This window comes from Lepidochelys olivacea (genome assembly GCF_965140295.1).
Source record: "Lepidochelys olivacea isolate rLepOli2 genome assembly, chromosome: 9".
NCBI classification, from domain to species: domain Eukaryota; kingdom Metazoa; phylum Chordata; order Testudines; family Cheloniidae; genus Lepidochelys; species Lepidochelys olivacea.
In genome coordinates this window covers 96,914,379-96,934,026 of record NC_140419.1, presented here as the reverse complement: position 1 = coordinate 96,934,026, position 19,648 = coordinate 96,914,379, and the positions used below count along the sequence as shown (strand labels likewise).

General features: G+C 41.1%; 1 protein-coding gene across 4 annotated transcripts in view; it reads right to left on the bottom strand.

Annotated features, from left to right (window-relative positions):
* FGF13 (fibroblast growth factor 13) overlaps positions 1-19,648 on the bottom strand; it is a 348,716-nt gene that overhangs the window by 260,675 nt on the left and 68,393 nt on the right. The window contains exon 1 of one of the 4 annotated variants that reach the window (XM_084639101.1): positions 6,088-6,115. The exons of 2 other annotated variants lie outside the window; for them this stretch is intronic. In XM_084639101.1, the coding sequence (XP_084495227.1) occupies positions 6,088-6,100 (13 nt within the window). In that variant the 5' untranslated portion in view covers positions 6,101-6,115. Of the gene's footprint in view, positions 1-6,087; positions 6,116-19,648 lie in introns of those variants that run through there. One more of the 4 variants, XM_084639097.1, reaches the window with a different exon arrangement.

Below are 19,648 nucleotides of genomic sequence, written 5' to 3'. Positions count from 1 at the left end.
ACTATTCTGGTTTCACAATAGCAGCTGTGTTAGTCTGTATTCACAAAAAGAAAAGGAGGACTTGTGGCACCTTAGAGACTAGCCAATTTATTTGAGCACAAGCTTTTGTGAGCTACAGCTCATCAACTATTCTGCTGACTCATTTTAGCACTCCAAACAGGTTGGTCTCAGTAGCACCAACTCAGACGTATTAAAGGCCGAGAATCCCTCTCTGAGGGAAGAGAGGTCTAAAAAAGAAGGACAGGAGAACTCCCGTGAAAAAGCCAGTCCAAGAGGTATTCAGGCTATGGTTTACATTTGCAACTCCAGTCCAGTCTCAGGGTTCTGTTATTTAAGAATACCGGCAAAACCCAGGAAGGGGAGAATTTTGAACCAAATCCAAAATTTTCATTTTAATTAAAATAAAAACGGAGAGACTCGAATCTAGCCCTGAAGAATGGCAAGAAGACTCTTCCCACAAAAATCAGTGTTTTACCGTGGAAAATTTCAATTTTGTGACAACTGCATTTTTCATCATACAGTCATTCTGACTGAAAATTCCTGACCAACTTTACCGCAAATAGTGATGTCTCTTCAGCTAGACACCCAATACAATATCGTATTAACGCGGATTTAATGACAGACTAAGTAATTATAATGCCAGAAGCTTGTTTCAGGCAGGCTAAGTAGTGGCAATCCTAGCAAATCATTCTGCCATTAATGTAAAAGGGCAGTGCTATTTACAATGACTTGTTAAGGTCTTCACCCTAAGCAAAAAGAACAACACTTCACAGTAACACAAATAGCAGCAAGTTGGAAGGGCCATAAGGAAAGTGAGAGTGTGTGTTTGGGGGGGGGCACTGAGGGGAGGAGAAGAGATGCAAGAGTGCCAAGGACTGGCAGAAGTATACTTCTCACTATTTATGTTTCAAGACACACAAAAAGGCCCGTCTGTGTATAGACTGCAGGGAAGGGCACAGCATTTCAGGGAATTTTTCATCCACTCTTCCTGATTTTGGCTGGTGCTCTAATTGAACATGCCAAAACTACAGGAAGTGGTTCTTACAGAATTTGTGGCCTGACTGGAGACCATCTTACTGACCCAAGTAATCCTGCTGATTTCAGTGGAACTATTTGAGTGAATGAGGTGAGCAGGATTTGTTCCCCGATTCAGAAGTACTAGATATCCTTCACAAACCACATTCATTTTCATAGACTCAAGGGGGCTAGATAATTTGGAGAGGGTTATGATAAGCATTCCAGACTTCTGATTGCTGTTCAAGCCAACTACTCCTCTAAGCCATGCAATAAATGAATAAGTCCTTAGCATTTACATAGCATTTTACACGTTCCAAGTGCTGTACAAACATTAAAATTAACTCTAACTACTGAGTCAACATTATTATCCTCAAATAAAGATGGAGAATCTGAGTCATAGAAGGTTAAATGACTTGATCAGGGAAAGAGGCCAAATTAGATCCAAGAGCTGCTGCTCACAATCCTTGTTTAGTCTACACTGCCTCTTTTGAAGTTTGCCCAAACCTAAATACCCCTCTCTGTATAATAAAGATGAATAATGTTTACTATGAGATTTTTACATAATTGTGTAGGGATGGAAAGCTAGAGGCCTCAGTCTGTGTGGTGACTATACTGACAGCTGTATCTTCCACTTTGAAAACTAAGAACTTTAAAGCCTTTTTAAAAAGAAAATTCTGTAAGAAAAGAGAGAAAAATTCTCCCACAATCACACTGGAGGGAAAGCATCAATGAAAAATTCTCCCCTGGCCTCTTGGTTACTTCCAAAGAACAACTGACCTCTTCCCTTTTAACTAATTCAATTCTACATACACATGCAATTTTTGTTACATACACGGATACTATTTGACTCTTCTAAGTGAACACTGAGTTTTATTTTAAAAATAAAATACATACATTTAAAAGTAAATGTAGGCTAGTAAGCATTTCATACATTCACTACTCTCTGTAAAATGCCTACCTCCTTAACTTCTTTTTACATCATGTACTTTTTTTCATCCCCTAGATTCAAGTGTGTCCTGTGACCTCAACAGATCATGTTTAAATGTATAACTGTTTGTTCAAATACTTCTATGGTGTCACACCTCAATCTTTTTCTCATGAGACTAAACAATCCCCAACTTGTCCATCATTCCTCATACATTCTCCCATTCCATTTAGAAGGCCCAGATCTGCCTTCCTGGCACACTCAGATTTTCCACTAATTACAATGTCTTTCTAAAAAGGTCTGCTCTAGTATAACCAGAAATTACAGGCTTGACACAGGAGTCAATGGTGAATTTCTATGGCCTGTGTTATGCAGTAAATCAGTCTAGGTGATCATTTACGGTCTTAAAAATCTATGAGTCATTAGAAGTAACTGGTGTTCAGTGAATGTAACATTAGACCCTTGATCTTAAACTATAAAAAAAGCTTTCTTCAAACATGGGTACCAAAACTGAATTAAAAATAAATTATGCTCTGTGACTCCTATGAAATAGGAGATTAACTTTCGAAGCTGTGAGTCTGGGCTCTTAGATCTTTTATATAAAAGAGTCAGTTCAGGATTTTGACATTTCAATGAAAAATAGGGAAATATATTTTGAATAGCTTTCATGAAAAACATTTTATTTCCCATCTAGTTCCTCTATTTTCTGTATGACTGAAGTGCCAAATGCTTTCTGAAATGTTGCTTGAGAAATATGCAGAGACATTTTCCCACCTTGAGACTAGTCATATGGTTGGTCAGTTTATTTTGATCTTACAAATTACTCTAGTCTCATGGTCCAGTTGCAGCACATGGTTTAATACACAAAACTTACCACAGAAACCTTACCTACATATATACAGAAAAAGAGACAAATCAATAAAATAAACAGAATTAAACCTGTTGCAGGCTCAACTTCTACCCTAGCTTTCCGTCCATCTATCCCTCAGTGCCCCGATCCAGGAAAAACTTAGCACAGGTGATTCATGCAATATATCATGAAGGCCATCAAATCAGAGTTCTAAAGGGAAGGATGCATATTGGAGAATGCCCTGCCACCAGCCCCACCAGATTATAACAGGAGCAGGATGTTGGCTTCAGTATCTTGGATGATCACTGCTGCTGCAATATTACAATTCCCTTCATAGTTAGGACCCAAATTGTTCACATCTGCACTGATCAAAGCCAACACATTAAACTTCACTCAGAAATCAATGGGTAGCACACAAGGATCACAGAGCTCTAATATAATGTGCTCTTGGCAAGTAACGTAGCTTAATAAACAGATCGCCACGTTCTCCACTGGCTACAATCTCTGAATGATTTGGAGATGCAGAGCCAAATATGTCATGACAAAGGCATACATAATCATGGCACGGTCTGCATCTGAAAGAACAGGAAATTCAAATACGGAAGCTAGTATTCAGCTCAGCGTGTTCAGTGTACCCATGTCAATACTGAACATAAAATATATTTGTTCTCCTGCTTCTTTTTCAGCTTTTATCTTATGGGCCAGATTGCGCACAGCCCCTGTGTGGGTGTACAAAGGAGACAGAGGTTGCCAGGAGCCTCTCCTCCACCTCTTGAGCCTGGTGTGCCAGGGTTGGGCACCTTGGGAGACCTTATGTTCAGGGCGGGCAAAGGTTCCACATGGAAATTGGAAGCGGGGGAAGGCAGTGAGTGGTCATGCCTTTGAAGTAGCCAGTGAAGCTGCCTGAGTGCATAGAGTGTGGATGCTGCCATTAGACCTGAGCAGAATTTTTTGGCTAAATAATTTATTCACCAAAAAGCGCGGTTTTGGTCAACACAAAACTATTCATGAATTTGACACATCTTCCCAATAGTTTTGGCCCCCAAAAGAATTAAATAAAAATCCACCCTAGACAAAACAGCCAGAGGAGGGGTCAGCGTGCCATTTATAACTTTTAGCCCAGTGGCCAGGGCACTCACTCATGGGAAACCGGGGGTTCAGTTCCCCCTTCAGCCTGGTGTGAAGCAGGAATCTGAAGTGGGGTCTCCAACCTCACAGAAGTACGTGTCCTAACCACTGGGCTAAAAGCTCTAAGGCAGGGGTTCTCAAACTGGGGGTTGGGACCCCTCAGGGGGTCGCAAGGTTATTACATGGGGGGGTCGCGAGCTGTCAGCCTCCACCCCAAACCCCACTTTGCATCCAGCATTTATAATGGTGTTAAATATATAAAAAAGTGTTTTTCATTTATAAGGGGAGGGGTCACACTCAGAGGCTTGCTATATGAAAGAGGTCACCAGTACAAAAGTTTGAGAACCACTGCTTTAAGGGGAGCAGCTACCTTGTGAGTCTAGCCCTTTCAAAATGCCCAGAAACAAAGTGTTTTGGGTCAACCCAAAATGAACGTTGTTGATTCACTGAAAAATTCCAAATTTTTCAATTTCAGTTTTGACCCAAACCAATTCCCTCCCCCCCCCCCCCCCGGAACAGTCAGGGAACTGAAAAACAAGTTATTTGCCCAGCTTTAGCTGCAGTAACTCCCTCGAGAGCTCCCATGGTCTGAAGAACTCTGCACTGCCCCCAGTGCAGGCTCCTGCCACTAAGGCATATTCGTGCCTTAAAGATCAATTTTAAAGCAATCTGTTGCACTGGATTAATTTCTTGCCTAGGCTTAATGATGCAGCCCATGCTGTCAGTTTGAGGGTAGGTCTGAAATGCAAGCCTGCCATAAATCTCTCTCTCCCTTGTACTGGTCGTCAAATCAGATTACCAAATCTGGCCATAGCCCTGCAAAACACTATTGCAAATTTAGCACAAAAATTACCCAGATCCACAGTTATTCTCCTCCCGCCATTGTTCTCGTTTAAAAGAGAAGTTTGATTATATCAGGCAAATATTTGTCTTTGTGTAATAGCTTCCCTCAACCTTATAAAAATTTGCTGTCTCCTAGATTTAGCTGTGGAGGGTGCTTTTATATAACATGTCACCGCTCTGCCCAAATTCAAGTGCAACATAAGGCACTTGATTATACTAAACTGTGAGCAACATTATTATAAGCAGTACTCATTATATAACCAATTATGCAGTTGCAATTCTTCTGTTGAATCAAGAAGCTTTCAGTTCAAAGCAACAGGAATTGCAATACCCCATCTTTGATAAGCCTTTAGTTATGCACAGATTATTAAATTTCTGTGGCCTTGAGATTTCTAGAAATAGAGCAAAGAAGTCTACATCTAAATACTGGCTCATACTTCTTGTTGATTCAGGTACAAAGCTTCTGTCATTGCAGAGCTGTTCAGACTGTTCTAACTACACACACTGCAAAATGTATGCGAACTGCAGGTTTTCTTGTGATAAAACTAGCTAGCGAAATCACTCTGCTGTTTCCAGCTCTGGCTTGGCTCTATACTGATGTTTACTATTTAGTAAATACAGATTTATTTAGTTTTAAAAAACCATACTGAATTATAAGCTAGAAGCTTTTGATACCCTTTCTTCCATGTCTTTTTAAATAAGGTAATGATAACTCAAAAAGCCAGGAGTCGTCAGGAAAATGCTGAATTCATGATTGCCTGCTCTTTTCTAAAAGCACAGCAGCACGCACATAAAGAGATGTAATCCCTTAAAGGAAATGGTGTATTACTACGCTGTTCACCAGTAATTGATCATTCTCCATTTATAGTGCTTACATTCCTCCCACCAGTCGTTTGAGAAAGTATTGTTATACCCCACTTACAAATTTGGAAACTGAGGCACAAGATGGGAACTGATTTATTTCACACAATTCCTGCTCTGCCAATGAATGATAACATAGGAGTTCCTACTTCTCAATCTTAAGATTGTTCCCAATAATGCAGCAAATTGCAGTCCCATGCAAAGCAGGGCAAATACATCAAAATGTGTTCTATGAATATTTGCTCAAATAAAATCATTTAATTTGCTTTGGCTGCATTTTTACTTCTTGTGTGTTCACTTTCTGTAAGTTTTCTAGACAATGAGTTTGCTGGCATAAGTGTTTGCAAGAACAAAGGATTTTAAGCAAGTATTTGCCAACAGTAAGTTCTGCAGGAGGTGTCCCTAGCCTCTGTTTGCCAGAAGCTGAGAAGGGGTAACAGGGGATGGATCACTTGATGATTACCTGTTCTGTTCATTCCCTCTGAAGCAACTGGCACTGGTCACTACTGGAAAACAGGATACTGGGCTTGATGGACCGTTGGTCTGACCCCGTATGGCTGTTCTTATGTTCTTATGCACTCAGATGTGGAGTAGTCGCACCAGAAACTTTATTATTCAGAGAGCTAATTAGAAAACACAAACACTAACATGTTAACTTTATGCTGAATCAGAGCTAACCAATACAGCTCAAATATTCTCAAAGACCTGCTCAATAGATCTAGAGAAAGGACAATTTTTTAATTATAGTCGTTTCCAAAAAGGGACGCTTGTGGCATGAAAAATTGGCTACTTGGAACTAAATTCTCCTCCTAGATCTTCCCAGCACTACTCAAAGCTGGTATGTGACTTTCCCCAAGTATGTGGGCTTCTCACTGATGTCACAGAAAATTCCAATCCACACACGCTGTGAGAGCGGAAGGCTGAAGCGGTGTACTGCCGTGAGATTGAGAGAATATTGCTCTGTGCCTCACACAGAGCAGATATGTTTACTGATTAAGCCTGATACTGCAGTCTTCACTCCTACAAGCCTCCCAGGTCCAGATTCTAACAACCTTCCTCAACAAAACTCCCACAGGCCTCAGGTAAAGTTTTGCTGAGGACCAAAATATTGGGGAGTCATGTGGGCGTTACCTAGCCACAAAGGCTTTAGGGCAAGCTGGAAGGAGAATATATTAAGAGGCACATCTGGGAAGTAATAACATATTACTGGATCCCAATTTTCAAAATAGAGCACGCACCCTATTAATATTTTCCTGGCAGTAGGAATCTCAGGCACCGTACTGGATGCAAAAGGGACAGATGCCCTATCTAGAAGTAGATTTCATTCCTCTGGCCACGTTGTAGGCCAGCACACCACATGCGAGTATCAGATCTTTCCAGCATCAACATCCAGCTCATTGGCAAGCTCCACAGTGTTAGTAAATACAGATTTATTTAGTTACAGGCAGCTCTGGAGTGACCTCTGACCTGGTCACATGACCAGCTGCCTTCTGAATTGTTATCATCTTGATTCCCTTTGACTCTACAAAATGTATCTTAAAGTTACTTGGGAGTGTCGCATGGCATTGAACCAACTCTTTCCGTGTGCAAGTCTACATGTGTTGTCTAGTATCAGAAAGGTCCAACCCCACAGAATATATCTATGACCTTCTTAGGCCTTCACTTTACTCCAATTGTCTCTATCTTGCTTGCTTTTAAACCAGAAAGTTACACTATTACTTGGGAAACTGCCTTCTCTCTACCACTCTCATATGATGTTAGGAACATACAGTGCTTACAAAGCATTCTAGGTATCTGGTAATAGCCCTGTATTACAGAGAGGGAAGTTCAGGAAGGGAAGCTAAGTGATTTAAGCAGGATCTCAGATCTGCCTTATTTAGAGGACTAGATGCCTTATACGGAAGGCCAAAAAGATTTAAAAAACTAGCTCCAGAACAGAGAGTTTTCTAAATGGCATTGGAGGCAAAAGTGGAACGTCTCCCCCCCAGGAAACCAGAACAGAAGCTGTAGCCCAAGAAGATTGTGTAGCAGAGCAGTTCGGCTCTTCTGAGTAAAAAAGCTCCCAGAAACCAGGAAGCTGAGCTACAATAACTCATGCTGATTTATGTCACTTTAACTCCCTCACCTTTCTTTAACTGAGGTTCTTCTGGTTAGAGCTATTACACTTCAGTTCTCATGAGGCAGCTTTGATCATTTCAGAGAAATGAAAGAAACTGCTGCAGAATCTGGACACCTATTCCAAGTAAAACAGAGTATTAAATTGCATTATATCAAGTTCTATCACTCTTGGGAAATACAGGAATATTTCCTGCATAGTTGAAGACAGTTTGGAGACCAGAGAGCACTAATTTTTAGAATTGAATGTGCTGTAAAATGTTCAATTTCCGAATAATGCATGTGACTTCCGCTTTATCAAAGCATGATGGAAAAACATCTGACTCTGTTAATGTTACATCATGATACAAGCCATTTACGTAGGACATATAGTCAGAGAGGACAGGTTGTTTATGGCATTCTTATTCTAGATCAACCCAGCAGCTACTATAGTACTATGTTATATATGATCTTGAAAGGCAAGAGAAGCACAGAAGGTCAGGTCATGAAATTAAGCCTAATGTGAATGACTTTCCTAATATCCTTTACAATAATCTATTGTCACAGTCCTTGTAGAGGTTATCTAGGGCCAGAAAACAGTTTTGCTTATACAGTCTTTTGAACTTCAAATTCCAGGAGTCTACCCAGGTGGTTTAGGAATCTCTGATGTAGACAAGATTCAGAAGAGATAAGTGCTGTTCAAATGGGCAATTGTTTATGAAAAGCAATTTAGCAACAGATTAAAATAACCGTCTTCAACCAGATCAGGTATTAGCCAAAAGTGTGAGTGTTGGATATACTGCATTTTATACATGCAGTGTTGCTACTTCTCTCATTGTGACAGATCATATTATATCATAACCAGCAACATGGATCACCAGCTACAGAACCTGAACCAGTCACCAGAAAAATGTTGCATCTAACTTCCAATAATTTTTACTATCTCCCAAATACATCCACATACCTTGAAACTGGCCGAAGATATTTTTGCATGGCAACTCATTTCTATTATTATCTAGTAATACTTTCTCAATTTCTTTTTCATAATGGTGTGACCTTTAGTGCTATCTAGGAAGAACTTCCAGATTCATAAGTGATAAGAAAACCAGTGAGAGAGAGAAAGTCTTAAGAAACAAGAGTAAGACAAAAAGTCACACACGAGCTGCAATAGTTAACCTATAGTTTGTGCATGGAATGGATCTTAACAGGGCAAGGGTGGCCTACAGCTTCCTGTGGTTTAGAATTACACTTGTACATCCAGTTAACAGAAATTATAAACCTCAAGATCAAGACTTTAACCTCAAGATATTGTCTGAACCTATCCAGTGTGACTAGCTACCTAATCACAGGGCTTGTCTTCGCTACCGCGCTAAATCGGCCCTGCTGCAATCGATGCAGTGGCATCGATTTAGCGGGTCTAGTGAAGGCATGCTCAATCGATGGGAGAGCGCTCTCCCATCAATTTCTGTACTCCACCACAATGAGAGGTGGAAGCAATATCGGTGGGAGAGTGTCTCCCGTCGCCGTAGCATAGTGTGGACCCCACGGTAAGTAGATCTAAGCTACATTGATTTGAGTGACGCTACTAACATGAGTCAAATTGCGTAGCTTAGATCGACCGCTGCCTGCAGTGTAGACAAGCCCACAGTCTGACTGATACGATGGAGAGACCAGTCTGCCGAGATAGCAACCATAACAGGAGCCAGTAGGATCTCTGGATTCTGACCTTTGTCATATGACAGTGATATCAACCTTTCTGAACCCTGACTCATGTCATGTTACTGGAGCCAGGAAGTAGTCTCCAGTTAGCATTTCTCTGTCTCACGCCTTTATTACAGCAACCATCTCAAAGAGATAAACTACTGCAAGCATACAAACCAATCTTGTAAAGGTGCTGAGCGCTCTCAATGCTTATTGGTTCAGAGGAAGCACCTAGCACTTTGCAGGATCAGCCTAGAGTAAAAGAGTAGTTATTCATAATAGGCAAAGAGGTGGTCATCACACAAGATTAATTTTCAATTTAATTTTACAATAACCAGTACAATAACCACCACCAAAGCATTCTGCCCCCACCCCACCCCTTTTCTTTTTTTTTTTGTCCATTTATGATGCTTTTCTGATTCATTTGCACCAGATCTGAAAACAGTTTTGCCTTCAAGTAGAGAATATACTATTTTACTTGCAAAAATTGTACAGAGCCAAGTCCTGGTAATGAGAGGTAGGAAGGGATGGTCAGTCCACCATCCTGCAAATGAAGAACACTGAAGACATACTCTTTGGCCAGAATGAGCAAGGCTTCTTCCTGCTCCAGCACAGGGCTTCCCAGGCACAAAGCATGCTGGTTAAACTGGCAGGAGCAGAAAGATGGCTGCAGCCTCCCATCCATGGAGAGGTTCAGAGAGCCCCCAGCACTGAGCCTAAAAAGTACAGCATTGGCCAGGAAGGCCAATGTAGCCCAGGAGGGCAAAAGACACTTTCTGTCAGGCCCCACTTCAGGGAATCACACCTATTCAAGAGAACACTCAAGCACCTATCTAAACTTTAAGCATGAGCTTAAGTCATCATGACGTGTCCTTGCTTGTCAGTTTAATAGGCAAATACTCTTTAATCACCTATAAGAACATAAGAACGGCCATAGTGGGTCAGACCAAAGGTCCGTCCAGTATCCTGTCTTCTGACACTGGCCAGTGCCAAGTGCCCCAGAGGGAATGAACAGGTAATCATCAAGTGATCCATCCCCTGACACCCATTCCCAGCTTCTGGCAAACAGAGGCTAGGGACACCATCCCTGCCCATCCTGGCTAATAGCCATTGATGGACCTATCCTCCATGAACTTATCTAATTCTTTTTTTAACCCTGTTATAGTCTTGGCCTTCACAACATTCTCTGGCAAGGAGTTCCACAGGTTGACTGCTGAAGTCCCATTAAAGTCCCCCAATAAGACTAAAGTATATTTTTAAGGGATGTCCTAAACAGTGATGGACTTGGGCATGTACTTATGTGCTTTCCTGTATTAGGGCCCCAGGGCATCCCCACAGCAGCCTCTTCAGGTGGAGCAGAAACTCCAGGAGATGACACCACCACCATCTGCCTCTCTCAGGTAGATTCCCCCTAGAATGCAGAGCTAGACACAAGCACAGAAGACTGGCAAATACATCCTTCTGGTATCAGCTTCCCAGCTGTCTAGGACACTGGAGCTTAGTCACACTTTTCTCCTACATGGATAGCAGCAAACACTAGGAGACCCAACTTTATCCCACACGTTTCAGTAGCTAACTCAAGTTGGCTGTTTTGAGGCCCCTCTTTCCCCGTTTCACCTATTAAAATGCTATAGCAAAACCACAGTTGATCCAACACTATGAATGTAAATTAAGTGTGTGCATGCTGATATTCATAATCCAGTTAAAATGAATTATTAAACTGCTGAAATAAAATTAAGTTATATAGTAATATTTCTTGCTGGCCCTACGGGCTGCACTCTGTCTTACATTATACAAGCCTATAAAATATTTAAAGTGACCATGTCTACACAATTACACATAATTCAGTTGAGAGGAGTATAGCGGTAAATGAAATAAATCAGGTTGGCTCTTGTGTCTGTGCAGAACTCATATTAAAAATATATTTAAAATCAAATATTACATTTACTTTTCACTAAGAAAAATGACTAGGTTCTCTCCCCAGCAGGAAATGAACAGCTCCCATTAAAGTCAATGGGAACTGCTCGTGTCTTGCAGAGGACTGGGGTTGGCTGTGAACAGGGCCTATGATATTTATACAGTTATTTGGTAGTTTAATTTGGACACGGTATTTGTCCTTATTTCACCTTCTTTGTACGATTTAAACATCTGTCATCTTCCACCCCAAAAGTGGTGGCATTTCAGTGGTGGGTCATATGGTTCCTGAATATAGGATCATAGAATATCAGGATTGGAACGGATCTCAGAAGGTCATCTAGTCCAACCCCCTGCTCAAAGCAGGACCAATCCCCAATTTTTGCCCCAGATCCCTAAATGGCCCCCTCAAGGATTGAACTCACAATCCTGGGTTTAGCAGGCCAATCCTCAAACCACTGAGCTATCCCAAAGCACTGAGATGTTGACTGTGCCCCAGGAGCAGTGTGGGAAAGAGGCATTTTTCTCTCCCTTCTCTCTACCTCACTAGCATAGTTGCATTGGCTCCGCTCATTTCCTACCTAGGATCAGGGGAGGAAGTAGTGTTCCCATAGCACCTGATTACCCTTGCATGCTTGGGCCCAAGATTCTGGTAGCCACACAGAAGTGTAATGGGAGGCGGGCAGGGAGTCCGAACAATAATAGAGCCCTACTAAGAATCTGTTATATAATTATATAGTGCTGGAGATGCCTGTCCATTGCTTTCTGGATTTATAACCGCGCTGAGTTGAATAATTTTTCTAATCTCAATCCACATTTGGAGCTCACTTCTGCATGGTGCTGAGTGCCCTCAACTTTCCCTGACATCAGGGGGAACCAAGAGCACTCGGCACCTTCCAGGAGGAAGCCTTAAGGCTGTATTTTGTGCATTGCTGAGTGTGAAATGCAAGCTATGAACTGTATGGCACTTGATAAGTAGCATATTATGCAAATTGAAAAGCAGCACAATTTATTTCAATCCATGATAAGAGCATACACAAGACACAATTGCTCAATTAAATCATTTGTGTCTCGGAATTCAATAACTGGTGAACCTTTTTCAGAGATTTTAGAAGTTGTCTTTTCAACTCTTCCTTGAGATGGGGAACTTTCTATTAGCTAAAGATACTACTAAAATACACCATTTTTAATTCATACAGTTATTCTAATCTTATTAGAAAGGCTGCTATCTCCTGAGTGGCTTATAAAGTCTCAGATTGTACTATAAATACAAGACAGCTTCCATTTGGCATTGTGCTTTGTTATGGAGAGTAGAAAGAATAATCTGTTTCGCTAGCTTCTTACGTTTATGTATTTTTATTTGTGTTTATCTCAAAGCACATTATATACATAAACACACACCAAACTATCAAAATACAGCCAACAAATCATAAACAGATCTCCTTAAAAAGGGTCATGCACCAAATATTCCTATCAATGGGGACTCCTCATCACAATTCTCTGACCATCCCTCATCTTGTTCCCTAACCCCCTCCAATTACAACTTGGAAGAACAAATGAGCCTTGCATTGTCCCCCACTAGGGCAGAAAATCTGGGTTCTGGCAAGCCAAGACAGGAACGCAAGTCCACAGCTAAGGACACTTTGTGGAGGAGCTCCAGCTGTCAACCTTCTTCTGATTATGCCAGGAGGTTGTAAGGTCAGGTGACTCAGACACCGGTAACTGCCACGGCATTACATGGAAAGAGAGATGGTGCCTCAGATAGACACAAACCACTTAGGCATTTCTGGGTGAATAGAAACACCTCAGATGTCATCTGGAAAACAGCTGATCGGTTGTACAGAGCATGGCGGCTCACCGGTGTTCCTTGCTTTCTGCAAGAAACACTATGTAACAAACAACCTGACAAGCTATGCTAGCTGAAATTTCTAGTTGGTTTGATAGTGCAGCATCTGGCAGAGCACATGTCAGGAAACGAATCAGCAGGTTGCATAGCTCCATTTCTGAGAGAAGAAGACACCATCTTTCTGCTTGGCAAGTAGGAAGAAATGAAAATGTACGGCTGGGTGTCATCAGCATACTGAGGACACCAAAATCCATATGCTTACTAGTTTCTGTAGTGACTCTGTATATAGGTTAGATAAGAGGGTCACAAAGCAGAATCACTGTCTACTATAGATCGATTGATGGTTGAGTGTGTTTGTGTTTCTTTTGGCTTTGCCTTAAGAGGGATTTTACCTTTTAGTTACCTAGGTGTCCTTTGTCCTCTCCAAAATCACTTCTGTACTTTTCCATCTTGGTTTGTGAGAGCAGAGGTGTATTCTTTCCAGTGTATTCCCTCTCCCCACTTTCTGTTGCATGCAGTATATTATTGTTAACCACATGGACTTTTATTAGTGCTCTTGGATAGTCTGGAACTTAAGTAAGCTGCGGTTTGTTCAATACTTTCTCTGCCATACACATATGACTGATCTTTTCAGATTGCCTCTTTTCTCTGGCTCAGAATGCGACTCGCCAATACTAGCCTGTGATTTATTTCTGATATAATGGTCAATCTGATATGCAGTTCTTTGTTTCTCCAATAAGTGGCACTTGTTGCACACCATGTCAGATGCTGTTTTTGTTGTCTGCAGTGTCCCAGGCTATAGGGGGTTTGCAAGATATAACAGTGCTCTCTAGTAAAAGTTTCGCTTTAGGTCTTCCTTTGCGGATAGCTTTTAAAAATTTTGACTACATTGTGATTGGCATAATGCAGTTATTCCTATCATAAACAATTTATTTGTTTTTGTTAAATGTTTATTGTGTTTGGATATCAACAGTTATTAAATAATTAGAAGACTCCCATCACCATGGTAACTCAAGGGGGCAAAGGAGAACCCTAGTGTATTTTGATAAATACATTTTTGCATTTAATCAACACCTTGTGAATGCGCCCAGATACTACAGTGATGAGCATCAAGGCATAGACTAACAACAAAATACGAGGCCCCTTTCCTCCCCCGACCCCACCATAACAACTTTAACAAACAGAAACCGAGAAAACCTAGACTGTAGGTTGAATATAAAGGATTCCAGAATGAGAGGTAGGTGGACAAAAAGATGTGATGCCCAGAATCTTTCTGGACTTAGACATATTTCCAGTAGACAATTTCCAGGGGAATGGGCCTACTACTAAGAATTCCCTGAGTCAGACTTTCTCAAGCTGCACTGGTGAGACAGAAAGGTGAATTATTACAGACTAGAACTGCTAGCATGGAGGCTCAGAAGGGAAGAGGGCGGTAACCTCTGACCCAAGATCTCTAGGGCTGTAGACAGTAATCATGCCAATAACAACAAAAACATGCAGCAACAGCTCAGAATCATAGAATCATAGAAGATCAGGGTTGGAAGGGACCTCAGGAGGCCATCTAGTCCAACCCCCTGCTCACAGCAGGACCAATCCACAACTAAATCATCCCTGCCAGTGCTTTGTCAAGCCTGACCTTAAAAACCTCAAAGGAAGGAGGTTCCACCACCTCCCTAGATAACGCATTCCAGTGCTTCACCACCCTCCTAGTGAAAAAGTTTTTCCTAATATCCAAGCTTCATGAAGGCAGACTAGCAGTGGAAGGTAGATCAGGAGGGAGGCTAAGTTGAGAGCAAGCATGAGAGAGTAGTGAGGACAAGAGGTACTTGGGTTCAAGAAGAAAATAGGAATTTGGCTGCAGGAAGGGAAGTAGATGCAGACTGTGTACTAGGAGAAAACAAATGGGCAGTCATTGAACAGAACAGAGGGACAATGGGACAAGAGCAGAGAGCAGAACATGAAGAGCCTGATTCTTCACTGCCCTTCCAGATGTGCCAAATGAACACAAAATGAGAAATCAGAATGGCAACATTCCCCTGATCCCAGCTCTACACAAGGTACTGGGACATTGAGAACAAGGCCCAAAGAGAATAAGCCCATAAACATAAAAAACCCTGCAAGATGGTCCCCAAAGATAAGGCCAATTGATACAGCTGAATTCATTTTATTTTTCATTCCTTTCAAGTTCCCTGAGAGTTCTTGTGTTTTCCTTGAGTGTCCACATCTTACATCAATAGAGATGTTTTGCATTTCACGGAGGAGATGCACCGATAAGTGAAGCAACAAAACAAAGGCCCAATTTTGCAGCCCCTCACTTTTGTGAGCATTGCTTCTTCCCTTGACATCAATGGAATTGCTCGAATGAGTGTGGGTTTTTAGGATCAGGTCCTAACTGGTTCACATTAAAAAATAACTACACAACACAAAATGGAAATGGGATTTTTAACAATCTAGCCATCAGAACAAATTTGTTTCCTCTCCTGAAGCTTCCGCTATGTATATTTTGCTGAAGTTGGATATTTCAGCATGGTGACTTTTTCAGTATAATTGTCTGCGGAGAATTCGTCCTTCACTTTATTAAACCAGGAAAGATATTTATAGACTAAAGTTTTACTTCAAGCCCTGTCACATACTATATATCGATGATGCATCAAAGTACAGTAGTGAATTTGAAATGTATGGAAATAGTCTTTCAGAGCCATTTGACCCCTAACAGAACAGACACAGGATGGGCTGGACAGTGATATCTTTTGGAACTCAAACAAGGAGAAAGGAATTTTAATCCAACTCATTCCATATTATCTTCTATTTAAAGCAGAAGAAGGAAGAAGTTAAAGACACCCCTGAAGATGACACAGGATATATATGTGTCTCAGGTCATCAAAGAATTTACATATTACATAAGCTGCAAGGGACCTCCTGGCTCATCAGGTCCAGTCCCCTGCTGTCATATGCAACCCAGTCATATGATCCTGTTCATAAATTTATCAAGCTCCATCTTAAAACTAGTTGTGTGGTTTGCCCCCCACTACTCCTGTGCTCCAGAATCTCATTCCTCTGATGGTTTCAAACCTTCTAACCTTTATTGCAGTATGCAAACTACAGTCCTTAGACAACAATAAACACGTGAGACCCCACGTCTTTTCACAGCAGACAACTTGCACAATGCATACTCCAGCCACAATAAGAAATCTGTGATAAAAAAAAATTGCTCTATGGCTTTGATTTAAGTTCCTCATACAGACATTATTTTATTAGTATTTTTGCATGAAAATCTACTCAATTTTGGCCATACTGTTCTACATATAAAGACCATGAACAATTCCACATCCACAAGCAGGATCATTCACCTGTGAAACTGGTGGGCAGTTACCCTAGCCAGGGAAGAGAAATACAGTTGAAAGCATTAGCCTTTTTAAGGGCCTTTCCTTAGGGCTTGCTCTATGAACCACAAGACAGTCACAAAACAAAAGCAAAAAAATCACCGGGCAATGAAACCCATGTCAACCAACCAAGAGAGGAGGAGAAACATCTTTCCCTTTAGTCTTGCTTTTACCTAGCTTCTACTTTCACAGATCCAAAGGCCAGAAGGGACTACTGTGATCATCTAGTCTGACCTCCCATATAGCACAGGCCAGAGAACTCCCCCAAAATAATTCCGAGAGCAGATCTTTCAGAAAAACATCCAATCTTAATTTTTAATTGCCAGTGTTAGCGAATCCACCATGACCCTTGGTAAACTGTTCTAGTGGTTAATTATGCTCACCATTAAAAGTCCATGCCTTTTTTTCCAGTTTGAATTTCTCTAGTTTCAACTTCCAGTAATTTTATATGGTACCCCCTAGCTGTCAGGAGCCTGTTAACCTTTTACAAGCTTCAGCCTCTTTACCTTTTCACAACCTAGAAATGCGCCTTTGTAGCATTTTAAACAGATGGCCTAGAAGGTGAAAAGATATTAAACATGATCTTTCCAGCACAATCTTTTAGGCTTTGGGAACTTAATACCCTTCTTTGCTTTGGAGGTCCCCTTTGGTGACATTCTAACAGGGCTAAATGGACTCTGGACCCTACCACTGTCTGTTTCAAATTTTACACATTCATAGGCTTTCCAAATATTGAAAATACAGTAAATGCAAGAATTAAACAGCATGAGTTGCAGAACATAGGTAATTGAGAACAACATAAGTTTTATAGATTCCTATTGGCTAGCAGAAACTGGAAACAATCAAACAGCAAAACACTGTTACTGCTAGTGTTCTAGTCTGTAGCTGTCTAGTTTGAGTCTGGCTTTGTCTACAGAATTTCTGGAAGCTTCTTAAGCGGGTTGATATGATCTCCAAATCCCTCGGTGTTTTCTCTTTTAGTTTAAACAAAAATGAATCGTGTCAAAATAACCAAGTGGGTGCTAAACAAATCTTCACTAGATAAAACATCGTATAGGGTGCAACACTCTAGGGCATACAACAACACACACCGTCTCTGCACACTTGCAGTGCCAGAATCAGAAAAACAGCAGTCTGAGGGTGCAATCGAATGATCGTCCATTCAAATGTATTGGTGAGGTAGCTGAGATGAGGACAAATGTAAATGAATACCTCTCTTTTCCCATCGCTGTTTCTTTAGCCAAAATGAATACAGATCTAAAGGTGGGCTCCGTTTTACTTTATAAGCATGATAAACTGCGCTGTCATGATATAGTGAACACTGTAATTAAAGGCTTGAAAAACATTTCTTTCATAAGCAAAATGGTTTCCTTTCATTCCACTAACAGCTTGGCAAAAAATTCCCCTGTGAAGGACAAGGGGCTGATATGCGATCATTTAAGAATGCTGTTCTGTATTATTTATGACTAATGTTTGTCACCAGATTATGGCAATATTTACTGGATGATTATGTGGGGTTATTGGAATGCTTTGCTTACTGCATTCATATGTTGATTCGCTTTAATAGCAGGGCTGTTAGGAAACTAGCTGGAAGGCCATACGATACCGCTAAATAAGTAATCTCCTGGTAACTACATCAAGGTGATTAACATTAACTGTGAATATCCCACTTCTTTGGCTTCAGCCTGGATTTACCCAGCTGTCTTGCCAAGGCTGGGAACAGACAGATTTAAAGATTAAAAAGTGACGCACTCAAGGAGAGAGGTAGGTGTCAGGGGCTGTTCATGAAGACCAAGCTGACAAAGACACAGGCTCTGCAAGAAGGTCTGAAGCAGCCTGGCCTTCCTAAGCTTCCAGGGGTTGGTAAGCCTTAGGCAAGACAGACATGCATACAGGCAGCTTTAAATCTTTTCCCCTCTTCTGCTTTACTGTTCCTACTGTTAAGATTAAACAGTACTTAGCTCTCTTAAAATGAGCTGGCCATTGTATTCACTGGTGGTCAAAGCTCCCAAAGGGAAGACTTGCAGGGCCAAAGCCAGTTGGACCTGCTGAGAAATCACAGTGGCACACGGGGACTATAACCCAGAGACCCTATTGAAAAGCAGGAGAATTACAGAATTCCACCTTGAAAGAGATGAGCGCACAGAGATGCACTCAGGCACACCAGAGAGGGGTCACAGACACAGCTAGCCCTGAAACCGTGACATCCCTGTTTTGGACTGAATTATTTTTCAATGTTTTATGAAAATTCCCTCTGCTGTTCAGTTTTGCACATGGCAAAAATAAATAAATAAATTCCCACCACTAAACATCATATAGTCCAATTCAATGGCATGACTTAATGCAACAAAACAGGTGAACATTTAAATGCATGCAATTCAGAGTTACCACTAAGCAATCTTGTGCCATCAGGAATTATTCTGGGGCAAGGATCATATTTTCATTCTGCATTTGTACAATACCTCACACAATGAGGTCCCCATCCAAGACTAGGACCCCACGGTGTTACCATTGTACAATTATTATTTTGTATGACTTTATATGCGGTTAATTCTTGGCCCTACTGTAAATGTGCAATGTGGCCAAGTTATGGTTGGTGTGGGAAACATTATTTCAAACTCCCCAACATTGATGCATTTGAATTCTCAGACATAGTATTGTACTGGCTTAGATTTATGAAAAGGGGAAAATATGAGTCAAGTATGGGAATTAGCAAACAACTGAACATGAATTATGTGCTCACTGTACTTGGCAAATCCTACATTTTGGTGAGTATAAATGCTGCGGAAAGTGCTCAGAACTATTTATCAGTTATCCCTCAATATTAGCTCAACAGCAAGACCAAAGCATTAAAAATAATGATACATACATAACTTTTGATTCCGAAAGAGCTCAAAGTGTATTACAGATCCTGAACCCAATCCTAGAAGCAGTTAGGCTCTGATCCCATGCCCTGAAGTCACTGGAAAAAACACTCATTATTTCAACAGGCTTTGGATCAGGCAATCAGTTTGTGAAACTCCCATTACACTTCCAGGGATATTCTGCCCATGGGCAGCTTGGGCCTTGTATGCTCTACAGTACAT